At 47.1% G+C, this 14,555-nt stretch overlaps 1 protein-coding gene across 1 annotated transcript; it reads right to left on the bottom strand.

Moving 5' to 3' along the window:
• Window positions 1–947: 947 nt before the first annotated feature.
• Window positions 948–11,988, bottom strand: LOC141102491 (galectin-1-like). Its single transcript, XM_073591431.1, has 5 exons — window positions 11,796–11,988; window positions 8,601–8,605; window positions 6,903–6,979; window positions 5,906–6,077; window positions 948–1,102 (listed from the first exon to the last, which is right to left on the bottom strand). The coding sequence occupies exons 1-5, from the start codon at window positions 11,986–11,988 to the stop codon at window positions 959–961; spliced, it is 591 nt and encodes a 196-aa protein (XP_073447532.1). The 3' UTR covers window positions 948–958.
• Between the last annotated feature and the right edge of the window lie 2,567 nt (window positions 11,989–14,555).

Below are 14,555 nucleotides of genomic sequence, written 5' to 3'. Positions count from 1 at the left end.
TGGAGAGCGGCAGGGGAGGGTCAAATAAGCAGACTATGCAGGCGACTGACATCCTCCTCATCAATTGATGTCATTGATCATTAGCAGGTTGGCAGCTAGAAGGTTGTAATGGTGCACAATGAAAATGTGTGGCTTTGTGTAACTAACAGGCAGGCTTCATCCATCCCCTGGATTGTATACAATTTGTAGGCATTTTGCTGAGGCACCCCTGAAGAAATCTCAAGGCACCCTGGTTGAAAAAGGCTGCTTTAAGATGCTGCCGCAACATCTATATCATTGCTTTTACTACTACCACCATCTGTAATTTATTGCCCTGTAATCTACTACACACATACACTGGGATGAAAGCTGCTCCAGTAACTCCAACCCCTAGAACTGCCCCTACTGGGGTATAAATCACTGTCACTACTACTGCCCCATACAGCTACCATTTACCAGGATGTAATTTACATAGTTAGACCTTGTGAATTTGCATTTTTCTTCAAGAATGTAATTGTCAATGTTGAAAGTCTATGGTTAAAGCTTGGAATAACTGTATACCACATTCATTCTGGAGCCAGAAAAGTTAGTTTATGGTTTTAATGGAAATCCAAGACTATGCAGGCAGAATATAACATTAGCACCCTCTGTTGGTTACGGTGTGCTTTTTAAAAAGTAAGGCAACAAACCTCCAGCAGGAGGGCGCTATGCAGCAGGCAGTGCTTTGTGAGTGACTACAGCAATCCACCCAAAGTCAGCTTAATGCCAAACAAATTGGTTTGATCAGACACAAATTTGTTTTTATTTGAAATTCATTTCTAATACATGAACTGAGCAAAGCACAATATATGTCTTCATGACAGCAAGGATGCAGATTGGAGGGGGGGGGTACAAAACAGAATACAAGAATTTTCTCCTCTTCCTCCACTGTGGCCATTTCACAGAGTCTGGATATGGAGATGTGGGACAAGCAGCTCCTCTATTTTAGTGTGATGGACTTGAGCTGGAGGTTCCTCAAGGACAAGTACGAGATCTCCTCTATGGGAAAACGGACTGGAAATGAGAGAGGATTTCCGGTAGGTAATTCTATGATGATCTTGTCTTGCTCAAACTGGAAGCAAACCTGTAAGAAAAGAGATGGCACAGTGTCAGATTGCTGGACTATAAAAATTCAATGAGTGATGGCCATAGAGACAGACTACCGCCAAACTGTTCATTTCAACAAAAATCTTTCCATAAGATAGATGCATGTAGCTTGTCTTATGTATTGCAGAAACCAGTTAAAAGGGGGAAAGAAAAAAAAAAAAAAAAAAAAAGTGTGTGTGGGGGGGGGGGGGGGGGTTAATAGTTGGCTAGAGAATAGTTGGCTAGTTGAGTCCCTCTATGCCAGCCATAATCACGCAGAGTTCTATAAGAGTAGGGATGAGCTTCGAGTTCGAGTCGAACTCATGTTCGACTCGAACATTGGCTGTTCGCAAGTCCGCCAAACAGCGAACAATTTGGGGTGTTCGCGGCAAATTCGAGTGCCGCAGAACACCCTTTAAAAGTCTATGGGAGAAATCAAAAGTGCTAATTTTAAAGGCTAATATGCAAGTTATTGTCATAAAAAGTGTTTGGGGACCTGGGTCCTGCCCCAGGGGACATGGATCAATGCAAAAAAAAAGTTTTAAAAATGGCCGTTTTCTCAGGAGCAGTGATTTTAATAATGCTTAAAGTCAAACAATAAAAGTGTAATATCCCTTTAAATTTCGTACCTGGGGGGTGTCTATAGTATGCCTGTAAAGGGGCGCATGTTTCCTGTGTTTAGAACAGTCTGACAGCAAAATGACATTTTGAAGGAAAAAACTCATTTAAAACTACCCGCGGCTATTGCATTGCCGACAATACACATAGAAGTTCATTGATAAAAACGGCATGGGAATTCCCCAAAGGGGAACCCCGAAACAAAATAAAAAAAAAAAAAAAAAAAAAAAAAAAAAAAGCGTGGGGTCCCCCCAAAAATCCATACCAGACCCTTATCCGAGCACGCAACCTGGCAGACCGCAGGAAAAGAGGGGGGGGGGAAACGAGAGTGCGGCCCCCCCTCCTGAACCGTACCAGGCCACATGCCCTCAACATTGGGAGGGTGCTTTGGGGTAGCCCCCCAAAACACCTTGTCCCCATGTTGATGAGGACAAGGGCCTCATCCCCACAACCCTGGCTGGTGGTTGTGGGGGTCTGCGGGCGGGGGGCTTATTGGAATCTGGAAGCCCCCTTTAACAAGGGGACCCCCAGATCCCGGCCCCCCCTGTGTGAAATGGTAAGGGGGTACAAAAGTACCCCTACCATTTCACTAAAAAAAAACTGTCAAAAATGACAAGAGACAGTTTGACAATTCCTTTATTTAAATACTTCTTTCTTCTATCTTCCTTCATCTTCTGGTTCTTCCTCCGGCGTTCTCGTCCAGCATCTCCTCCGCGGCGTCTTCTATCTTCTCCTCGGGCCGCTCCGCACCCATGGCATGGGGGGAGGCTCCCACTCTTTTCTTCTCCGGGCCGCTCCGCACCCATGCTGGCATGGAGGGAGGCTCCCGCTGTGTGATGGCGCTCCTCGTCTGACAGTTCTTAAATAACGGGGGGCGGGGCCACCGGTGACCCCGCCCCCCTCTGACGCACGGTGACTTGACGGGACTTCCCTGTGACGTCACGGGGAATGCCACAGGGAAGTCCCGTCATGTCCCGTGTGTCAGAGGGGGGCGGGGTCACTTGGTGGCCCCGCCCCCCGTTATTTAAGAACTGTCAGACGAGGAGCGCCGTCACACAGCGGGAGCCTCCCTCCATGCCAGCATGGGTGCGGAGCGGCCCGGAGAAGAAAAAGAAGAGAAGAAGAGAAGAAGATGAAGAAGATGAAGAAGATGAAGAGAAGAGCGGGAGCCTCCCCCCATGCCATGGGTGCGGAGCGGCCCGAGGAGAAGAAGATAGAAGACGCCGCGGAGGAGATGCTGGACGAGAACGCCGGAGGAAGAACCAGAAGATGAAGGAAGATAGGAGGAAGAAGTATTTAAATAAAGGAATTGTCAAAAACTGTCTGTCATTTTTAACATTTTTGACAGTTTTTTAGTGAAATGGTAGGGGTACTTTTGTACCCCCCTACCATTTCACACAGGGGGGCTGGGATCTGGGGGTCCCCTTGTTAAAGGGGGCTTCCAGATTCCGATAAGCCCCCCGCCCGCAGACCCCCACAACCACCGGCCAGGGTTGTGGGGATGAGGCCCTTGTCCTCATCAACATGGGGACAAGGTGTTTTGGGGGGCTACCCCAAAGCACCCTCCCAATGTTGAGGGCATGTGGCCTGGTACGGTTCAGGAGGGGGGGCCACACTCTCGTTCCCCCCCCCCCCCCTTTTCCTGCTCGGATAAGGGTCTGGATTTTTGGGGGGATTTTTTTTTGGCGCTGGGTTCCCCTTAAAATCCATACCAGACCTGAAGGGCCTGGTATGGAATTTAGGGGGACTCCGTCATTTTTTTTTTTAAATTTTGGTTCGGGGTTCCCCTTTGGGGAATTCCCATGCCGTTTTTATATCAATGAACTTCTATGTGTATTGTCGGCAATGCAATAGCCGCGGGTAGTTTTAAATGAGTTTTTTCCTTCAAAATGTCATTTTGCTGTCAGACTGTTCTAAACAGAGGAAACATGCGCCCCTTTACAGGCATACTATAGACACCCCCCAGGTATGAAATTTAAAGGGATATTACACTTTTATTGTTTGACTTTAAGCATTATTAAAATCACTGCTCCTGAAAAAATGTCCGTTTTTAAAATTTTTTTGCATTGATCCATGTCCCCTGGGGCAGGACCCAGGTCCCCAAACACTTTTTATGACAATAACTTGCATATTAGCCTTTAAAATTAGCACTTTTGATTATTCATGTTCGTGTCTCATAGACTTTAACGGTGTTCGAACAAACTTTTATCCTGTTCACATGTTCTGGTGCGAACCGAACAGGGGGGTGTTTGGCTTGACATGGACATTCATTGTACTGTTCATTTAAGCACAAGAGAATCCATTTTGTTCTCACTGTTGAAATGTGTTCTGTAACCTTCACCTAACACACAGACACTTCTCCTACTAAACACTCTCTACTCCCCCCTCCCTTTTCAAGGTTTAACTTTTGCAATTGTTCTATTCGCTAGTTTTTAATAATATATTTCTATTTGTTAGCTTTTAATAACATATTGCTATTTGTTACTTTTTAATAACATCTCACGCCACCCCTTTCTTATCTATGTATAAAATAACATGTAATAATACATTTTTCACTGAACGGACATTTTAAACACAGTGATTGAGTCTTGTGAATCTGTTCCTGCAGCTGCAGTATTAACTTTGTTTTAGAGTCCCAATCAGAAATCAGTCATATCAGGCTCATCCCTACTTAAGAGTCTTCAAGGGGTTCCTTGAGTGGGGGTGGATTAACATCCCATTTGATTGTGTGCTTATTTAAGGGCCCACCACCACTTGGCAGGGCCAGCTTCAAGACACCAAGGATCCTTCTCACTGCCTGCAAAAGTGGCATTTGGACCACCACTGTAAGTGGAGCATTCTTACCACCAGTCACCAATATAAGGGGCATTTTTTCCCACTGACAAATGAATTGGTTTACCTGAAGATTAAGGGTTTCTGTGGCAAAAATGTTGAGAAAGGCTCCTGTATGCCATACCAGCTACACTACATGCTGAAGGAAAAAAAAAGTGCCGGAGTGCCATGACACAACTGAGCTCTAGCATTTGACAGTGCATCCTAGGGGGCAGGGCTTAATGTCAAAAGGGGCTGAGCTTACCATTTGATGTTTGCATAACAATGGGAAGGTTAGGCCTCTCAGTTGGTATGTTAAGTAATACTGTGTCTGTTTTCTGCATATCACCATGAACAAATCATGTCTGCAAAGTATCTTCTGCTCTTTTCTATATGAATAAACCATTTCCCCCTTCCAGGGGCTCCAATTCATATCTGTCCTGATAAGGGCCCCATCTGCCACTGTCCAAGCCATGGCTCCAATACATATGCATCTTTGACCAAGGGTCCCATCTACTATGACTGACTTGGTGTAAATGAGAATGTTTGTGGGTCAGTTATTTCATATTCTACCCCCATATAGAATTAACCCTGATCACTTCTGAAGAATTCTGCCCCAGAGATGTATTTAGAGGAACAGGGTTATCAGAGGTAATATCCATTCCCTGAACCCCCCCCCCCCCCCAAAAAAAAAAAAAAAAAAAAAAACACCCCACACACTGTTATTCACCCATATTTCTCCCAATCATACCCTTCCATGTATCCTACCCCCAGGACCCACATTTGTTACTGCCTTGTATCCTCCCACCCCGCCACACACATTAAACCTTACCTGGTCTGTCTTTCTCCAGTCAATCACATTGCTCCCTTCCCTGCATTCCTCCCCCATTGGTCTCTCCATAACCGATCTAGCATGTTGCTAATGGAGCTTCAATTCCTGGCCAACCCCCCTACACACTACTCCCCAGATTGAGCCTTTACAGGGGACATTCCATGTCAGGGATTTCCTGATCCATGTTCCATCCTCTTGCTTTAACATCTCAAACACACGCAACACATTTCACAAGCCAATAATTCTGACAATCGGTGATCTGAAAAATTGCAACAATTTGCTAGTTCGATATACCATAGCACACAATGGCAGCATGATGGAATCCATTGGATTTTCCTATGTGGAAGGTTCTCATCCTTCATGGAATGAGCTGAAGTTGTGATCAACATAGAAAAGCCTATATACCCTTCACCTAAACCCATCACTGGCTGCCTACTGCACCTTTTGGCGCTATACAGTATATTATGTGTCCAAAATGAACACAGTAATGCTACATTTCCCCATCCAACATTTGTCCTGCCCCTCCCAGTGTAGACATACCGTGGTATCCGACCCCTCCTGGAAGGGGAAGCAACTTTCCCTCTGCTCCTCTCCAAAGACATCGTCCACCATAGAGTTCAGGATAATAATTTTTTTATCTTGAGAGTAGTCAAATCGAGGGTTAAAGTGTAGCACATAATTCTTCTCATCTGTTCCCAAGTTTATGGCAAACCTAGAAAGACAAAAACCAGCAATTATTCTGCTCAGCTGACCTTGTTAGATATCGTACTCAAGTCATTCACTAGTGGTCCTCCCATGAGTATCAGAGGTACTTCTACCACTTTTAATTCATAAAGCTCAAACTTTAGCTAATTTTAACTTGCAAAAGAGTTTGTTTGAAAAACAAATCCCCACATCATAATATACCTAAAGTGAACCTGTAGCCTGGATAAGGACATACATTACGAATATATTACAAACAAGTCATAAGTAAGCTTTAAGGCAATCCCTTACTGACATTTGTAGTAGCTCAATCACTTCTGGGAGATGGAGGAGCTGAGAAGTCACTACTACTTTGTGCCCTTTCACTCCCTGCTGTCATTCCGACCTCTAACTAGGTATGAGATATAGACAAAGTACTTTATACTTTGTGGTTGGACTTTTTCAACCTATATAACTATACTGTAAATTTGAGGATTCATTTCTCCACAGAGAATGCAGCTATACAGGTTAGTGGGATCCAAGAGGAGAGAAAGACAACAATGTATGTCAGTTGTTAGATGATGGCTGTTAAGGCAAAACCGTTTTATCCAGGATGACATTTTCTAGAAGCACAACTGTTGGAGCCAAATTTGATCTGTGGAGAAAAAAAAAAAAAATCTGGATGTCAGGTATTTTTTGAGGGACCACACACCCCAAATTCCCAGTGAGGAGGGGTCAGTGGGATGTATTGGACACAGAGCACACTTCTACAAGTTGTACTTTTGGAAAAATTGTATTATACAGAGATCAGACGTATATTATATACTTAGTAGCCAAGGCTAGAACCGGGACTTACTGTATACAGGCCTCCGGAATGAACCCCTTCACATCTATGGAGTGACCGGGTTTGAGGCTGAATTTATACAAAATACCCTGTATAGGAGAAAAGGAGAGAATTATTACACCCTGTATAATAGACAAAGGGATGATCATTACACCCTGTATAATAGATAATAGACAGGAGACGTCTCATGGATGCAGTACTCAGCATGTTAGTCTGGAGTATCCCCCCTCCCCCACCTTCCATCCTGCATGGAGAAAGGTAATGATCTGCCACAATGGAGTAACCCAGAGGGGCTGGACAGGTCACATCTCAGAATAGGACCATTAGATTTATAAAACTGCACAGCAAATGGTTAATATAATCACATAAATTTAAAAAAATAAGGATGGGGAGATATGGAAACAACAAGATACTAAGAGCAAGCATGGAGGAGGGGCTAGTCTGAGCCATCCCAGTATATACTGTATACTAAGAATACCCAGGAAGACAGACCCAGCTCTGTGCCAGGATATCAAAATGTATTCATCACACCCTAAATAATCTGAAGTAAAAGGGCAAGAACTTTAATCCTGACCTACACCCAGCAACCCCCCAACAAACTATGTCCTGACCACCATCCACCAACAGCATTATATACACACACACCACTGTCCAAACTCAGCTCTACTATACTAACCACTACCACAGCCAGCAACCTACACCAACCTATATCAACACCCAGCAATATTATTCCCACCACTTCCCACACCCAGCAACCCCACACACTGCACCACTGAACCAACCACTTCCACACAACCCATTTTCCCAGCTTTTGCAGCTTCCATCGGTGCTCATACTCACAGTATCTGTCATCTTGCTTCCTTATCAGACAAACTTGTGATCAGCTGCACTTCTACCTCTTCATATATAGGAGGTCTGCTGAGGGCGGAGCCAGTCAGGAGGGAGGAGTCACCCCGCCCAGTGCTCCCTGGACTGAGAATTGTTCCAGAAGCGCTCATTACAGAGAATGAATGAAATGTGGATCCGGTGTGACTGAGCATGGGGCGTCCATCGTCACTCTGCTGGGATGTCACCACTCACCACAAACAGCAAGGGGGCAAAAGATGACTATCCTCAAAGTCATTTCTACAACACAAAGGGGGAGATTTACTAAAACTGGAGAGTGCAAAATCTGGTGCAGCTGTGCATGGGAGCCAATCAGCTTCTCACTTCAGCTTCTTCAATTAAGCTTTGCCAAAAAAATCCTGGAAGCTGATTGGTTTCTATGCAGAGCTGCACCAGATTCTCTACTCTCCAGTATTAGTCAGGCTGCTTTCACACTGATCTGTTTTTCTTGAAGTGGAAAAAGCGGAAGAAAAACAAATGACTATGAAATCTTTTGGAACTCTTCAAATTGATTTGTTTTATAAAATTCTCCTTACTGCATTTCTGGTGCATGTTTGCTGATGCTGCAAAAAAAAAAAAAAAAAAACGCACTTCCTCTTTGAAATTAATTCACACTACATCAAAAAACTCATAAAAAATGCACGTGAGGTTGTGTTTTTGGTGCGGCTTTTGAGTCACATGTCTTTTTTTTTTTCACAGGTGCAAAATGCACCAGAAATGCGGCCAAAACGATATAAAAAACAGCAAACACACGTGTGTTTTTCTGAGTTTTTGAAAGGAAGCAATGTGCAAGTAGCTTTACTCTCCCCCAAAGTAACCATTTACATTATCTGATACACATGACATCACATTAGATTCATGACATCATATGAGACACAAGAGAAACAAAATCAAAGATAAGTGACAGTATAAGCTCCTCTGTACAGAGACTAATTTGTCTATGGGGGAGGGGACATTAGAGTGTAAGCTCCTCTGTACAGAGACTGATGTGACTGGCTCAGTGTTCTCTGTACAGCACTGCGGTATATGTCAGAACTATATAAATGTATAATAATAACAGTGTGTGATGGGGGAATTAGAGTGTAAGCTCCTCTGGTACAGAGACTGATGTGACTGGTTCAGCTTTGTCTGGATGTCTTGGAACATGTACATCTGGCTGTGGACAGTATGTTCTATTTATGCACCTGTGTTGGGTAGTATGAAATATCTGTGCATATGGCTGTGAGCAGCGTGGGACACCTATGTACCTGGTTATGAACAGTGTGCAATGTCTGTGCACCTGGCCATCAGCCTCATGGGACATCTGTTCACCTGGGTATGAGTAATGTGAGACCCGTAGGAGAGAATAGACGGAGGGGATGCATGACTATGGGAGGAACAGGGGTCAGGGAACGGTCAGTCAGGTCAGTGGTGGGGGCATAGATTTAGCTCTTACCTGATTGGAGGTAGAAGTCAGAGGGGGCAGGTCCAGAGTTTGGGGTTCGGTGTAGGGGGTGGATTCTGCATCATTCGGAGAAGTTTGGAGAGGAGACATCTTCTTGGGACATCCGTGCTGATCACCTGCAGGTAGACAGACAGGGAGATGAGTGACTTAGAGGCCTTGTTAGCTCAGGTTAGGGCTGCAGCAGTTGAACGGGGCCCTCAGTGGCTGCAGCAGCAGCTGGCTGATGTACTAGGGGGGTCGGGAGCTTCCACTTCACCTGTCCCTTCTTCCCCGGGGAGAAACGAGCGAGGAAGGTGCGCCCGCCGGAGCGCCTGAGCCCATCTCCTGTCCCTAGGGCTCAACGGGCGAGAAGGAGCCCCTGTACCAGGGACAATCCAGGGCTTACTATGGGGCTGCCTGCCAATGGTTCCGGTGTGGGCCCTGGGAGGAATCCTACCCCCCGGCGCTCTTCTACTGCTCGCAGCACAGGCCGGAGCATGCGGCAGCCCTCCCCCTCCCCCCCGTGTAGATGCCTTGTGTGGGAGGGCGGCTCAGCGGGGGAGACGCAGTGGGAGCATCCCTGCCCCTCAGCTGTCCAGGGAGAAGAGGATGCCCAGGATGCGAGGGTACTCACTGGGGTGTGCCGTCATCGTCCCCCACCAGCCGCTGACACAGGGCTCCGGAGCGTGCGGCTCTCTCTGCCACTGCTGCGCAGAGAGGTGCTCGGCTAGAAGAGGAGACAGCCATGAACAGCGGTGGGGTGGGACCGCCCTCTGCTGGTTCGCCGTCCACATCGCAGGCGGGACGTCACTCTAGGATCAGTGAGAAGGCTCAGGCTAGGGGACACGCCCCCTTAAAGAGACAGCGCGTCCCTGCTGCAGCTGGGGGTACTACTGTGACCAGCAGTTCTTCCGTGGGGAGAACAGAGCCCGGGGCAGAAGAGAAGGCTTCCAGGAGCCCCGAGGAGGAGTCGCTTGAACAAAGGAGGCAGAGGACGTCGCCGCGGCAAGATTCTTTGGCCGAGTCTGGTGAGCTCACCAGCGCGGATGAAGACGATCGGTCGGGAGGCATCCTGCTTTGCGGAGCCAGCTGGGATCCGGACGAACGGCTAGTCGTGTGGCGGTGCGGCTGCAGCCTGGTAAGTCACCAATTTTACCTTTACATACTAGTCAGGTGGGGGGGTTAATTTGGGGGTTTCTTCAGAGGTTAGTTCGGTGTCAGGAGTGGTGGCTGGAGATGCGGGTGCTGCGCCGGTTTTGTCAGCATTTTTTGCGGGTTTCCGGGAGTTATTGGCCCGTTTTGACCCGGCGGGGTCTTCTTCAGCATCTCAAGGGCCCGTTGGGGCATGGGCTCCCGCTGCCTCTAGCGTGGACTCTGTTGTTCCTCTCACACCCCCCTCAGCAGGGCCACTTGCGGTAGCGGTATCCGGGGCGGGGGGTCCTCCAGGGTTAGCGTGATGTCGGCGTCGCAGACGGAGGTGACTGGGGCGGACGCAAATACAGGGAAGGAGTCCTCTAAGGATAAGGTGCGGTTGGCGGATGCGGCGAAGTGCGAGATTTATGTGTGTTTTGAGGGCCCACTGGGGGTGCATCTAAAGCAAGACGTATGGGAAAAGATTTGGAAAGGGGAATATGTTGAAATATTCTCTCTTTTGCCGTTAGAAAAATTTAATATTGAGAAGGGTAAGGCGGACGAAAGCAAGAAGGAGGAGGAGGAGAAGCGACGCTGGAGGCTTATTCCTCGCACTTTTGGGAATTGGCTTCAGGCGTTTGCCATTTTGGCCAGCGTAATTGGTGAAAAAGCACCAGAGAATTGTTCGCCGCTTTTTTGTTATCTGGATGCCATTGGGGAGGCTTATTGAACCTATGGGGGTATTGCTTGGCTGCGCTAGGACGAGCAATTCCGCCAGCGCAAGGCTTTGCGTCCGGTCTTGCGCTGGGACCATAAGGACATTGGGCTTTGGATGAAGCTTATGTCTCAGGCGAGGGCTGCAGGACAGCCCTTTCTCGGGGGGGGGGCAGCAGTTCAGGTGCCGCTGGACTGTCGGCCACACAGCGAAAAGGAGTTTGTCGGCAGTTTAACGAGGGGTCGTGCCGTTTTGGCACGAACTGTCGTTTCCGCCACAAGTGCTCTGGTTGCGGAGGCTCGCACAGTTATGCCAAGTGTTTCAAGAAAGGAAAGTCCCAACCCGTTGAGTCGGCCTCAAAAAGGGAGGACGCCAGTAAACCTTCCCGAGATGGTACCGTATCTAGATAGATATCCGCGTAGGGAGGCGGCAAGTTTTTTAGCAGATGGTTTCGCCCATGGTTTTCGGATCCCGTGTTTGGGACCTGTGGCCCCGTCCCCGCGGACTCAAAACTTAAAATCAATGCGCCAATTTTCCCCAGGTTGTTTCTGACAAATTGGCAAAGGAGGTGGAACTTGGGAGAATGGCCGGACCATTCGCTCAACCCCCCGTTTTGTCATTACACGTGTCTCCCCTTGAGGTGGTACCCAAAAAGGAACCCAACAAATTCTGGTTAATTCATCATTTGTCGTATCCGAAAGGGACTTCGGTGAATGATGCCATTTCTCCGGATTTGTCTTCGGTGTCTTACACCTCCTTTGATGCCGCAGTCGGTTGGGTTCAAAGGTTTGGCCAGGGTTCATTGATGGTGAAGACGGATATAGAATCCGCTTTTCGTCTGCTGCCGGTGCATCCGGACAGTCAACATTTTCTGGGCTGCTGTTGGGAGGGGCAGTTTTATATGGACCGTTGTTTGCCGATGGGCTGTTCCATCTCTTGCGCATATTTTGAGGTTTTCAGCACCTTCGTGGAATGGGTAGTGCGGGAAGAAACTCAGTTGAGGTCTGTGCTGCACTCGACGATTTTCTTTGCATCGGCCCCCCAGATTCCTCTTTTTGTTCAGTGCTGTTGCACACTTTGGAATCTATCGCGTCACATTTCGGAATTCCCTTGGCGCCGGGAAAGATGGAAGGTCCTTCCACGGTCATGCAGTTTTTGGGCATTGTCATTGACACGCATCTGATGGAATGTCGCCTCCCGGACGACAAACTGGAGGACTTGCGTCAAGGGGTGGCTGAGGCGGCGAGGAAGGTCAGGCTTAGGCAATTGCAGTCGTTATTGGGTAAGCTTAATTTCGCCTGCCGCATCAGGCCTATGGGACGCATCTTTAGTTGTCGTCTCTGTGCCGCTACTGCGGGAGTACTGAGGCCGCATCACTTCATCAGGCTTTCGCATGAGCTGAAGGCCGATTTGAGGGTTTGGGGTGAGTTTTTGGCCACATACAATGGCAGGTCCTTATGTATGGCCCCGGTTGTGGCAGCCTCTGACCTTGATATTTTCACTGACGCGGCGGGTAGTTCTGGTTTTGGGGCTTTCTGCCAAGGGGCTTGGTGCGCTGCGGAGTGGCCAAAGGAGTGGAGTTTGGCGGGGTTCTTACGTAATTTAGTGTTACTGGAACTATTTCCGATTGTGGTGGCGGTTGAAATCTAGGGCTCCAAATTTCGGGATAGGTGGGTATGTTTTCACTGTGACAATTTGGGGGTGGTGGAAGTTATAGCGAGCTTGTCCGCTTCTTCTCCGCCAGTGGTGCACTTGCTGCAGCACCTGGTTTTAAAGTGCTTAAGTTTGAATTAATTTGTACAAGCTGTTCATGTCCCGGGGATTTTGAATTCCATTGCTGATTCTTTGTCTCGTTTCCAGTGGGAGAGGTTCCGGAGGTTGGCGCCAGAGGCGGAGCAACTGGGGGTTCCTTGTTCCGGCAAGCTGTGGAGACTCAAACTCAAATTTTCCGCGTTTAGGGCAATGTTTTAAAGGAGAACTGCAGCCCTCCCAAAAAAATGGAAAAAACCACCGAGGTGGAATCCAAAAAATTAAGAAATCTCTGGTGGGGAATGTGGCGCTGTTCAAAGATGTATGTAATAAGATACTAATATCCTACAAAGTGGTGGTAGTATATAAAAAATACTGTAAAAAATCATAAACAAACAACATATCAGGTGTATGTGTCACAGGTGTAAAATAACACATAATATAAAAAACATATGATTATAAAGTCAAGTGCAAATGCGGTATGGATAATCCTAAAAGAAATACGTGCACTCAAAAAGGGAAGCAAAAATAATGTATAAATATGTGCATAATATTAGTGCTAGTCTGCAAAATCGCAAAGGAAAAAGCATAAAAAATACCCCCCAAAAAAAAAATATCCAAAATATGCACAGATATAAACAATAGTATGATAAATAATTAATGTGGTACTGTAGCAGAATTTTCAAAAATCAAATCCAAATGATATAAGTGTCCGAGCAGGTTTAAAGTTCTATATATGTAAAAATAAGAAGGAAGAAACTCTGTGAAAAGTGACTTTGCTTCCAAAAGAATCCCGTGTAAATAATTGTGGTCGTTATATAATCTCCTTCTCTGGAACCCCCAATTGTGTCCCCACTCACCGGAAAGCCCAACCCCTGCAGGGGTAATGGGCAAATGAAAGTAAATCCACCAGCAGGAAATCAATCGGTGTCCCCCTCTGTGTTTCCGTGATCTTCTTCCTGGTTGGGCTATCAATGGTCCAGCTTCTTTAACCCCTGCGGGGGTAATGCGCAGTCACAGTGTATGCCACTGTGCGGCAATCCACAGGCTGTTTCTGGGTCACGGTGACGTTTTAGGCATAAGAGAAGAAAGAGGAGATTCCATAGCATAAAACCATAAAACACTCTTTATTGAACGCAGATGACAGAATGGTACTCATTTAAGCAGTTTATAATAGGCAACCAAATGTCATCAAAACAGGAGAGTGTCAGATTTAAGTTGGTGATCCTCTGGGAGATGATGCAAAAGCGTCAGAATAGGCCACGCCCTATGCTTTTCGTCATAGGGACGTCAACTGGAGCTGAGGAGCTGTTACGTCGATCGGTGACCGGGGGTACGTGGGCGGCGTACTCGTCGGTGTGGGGTGAGTGGGCTACCCTGGTAAGTTCGGTTGGGGGATGTGTTTCATCACACGATTACTTGGTTTTGTTGCTGTATTTTATTGGGACGGGATTTACGCAAGGCAAGTCGGTTTCAAAAATGAACAAGAGTTTAGCTGCCCTAGCTTTTTTCTTCAGGATGCATGGCCTGACGGATGTGACAAAGGATTTTAGGGTGCGTCAGGCTATGAAGGGGTTCCGGCGCGGGCGAGTACGGCCAGGAGTTGGTGGAGCTGTTGCCCGGGGTTTGTACTTCTGTTTACGAGGTGAGGCTTTTCAATGTGGCTTTTGCGTTAGCATTTTTTGGGGCGTTGCGCATTGGGGAACTAGTTAGCAAGAACAGGTGTGGGGCAGGGGGGTTAAAATTGACAGACGTGACTCTG

The sequence above is a fragment of the Aquarana catesbeiana genome, linkage group LG07 (assembly GCF_042186555.1).
Source record: "Aquarana catesbeiana isolate 2022-GZ linkage group LG07, ASM4218655v1, whole genome shotgun sequence".
Classification (NCBI taxonomy): domain Eukaryota; kingdom Metazoa; phylum Chordata; class Amphibia; order Anura; family Ranidae; genus Aquarana; species Aquarana catesbeiana.
The sequence above is the reverse complement of the archived record's forward strand: the minus strand, read 5'-3'. Positions and strand labels throughout refer to the sequence as shown.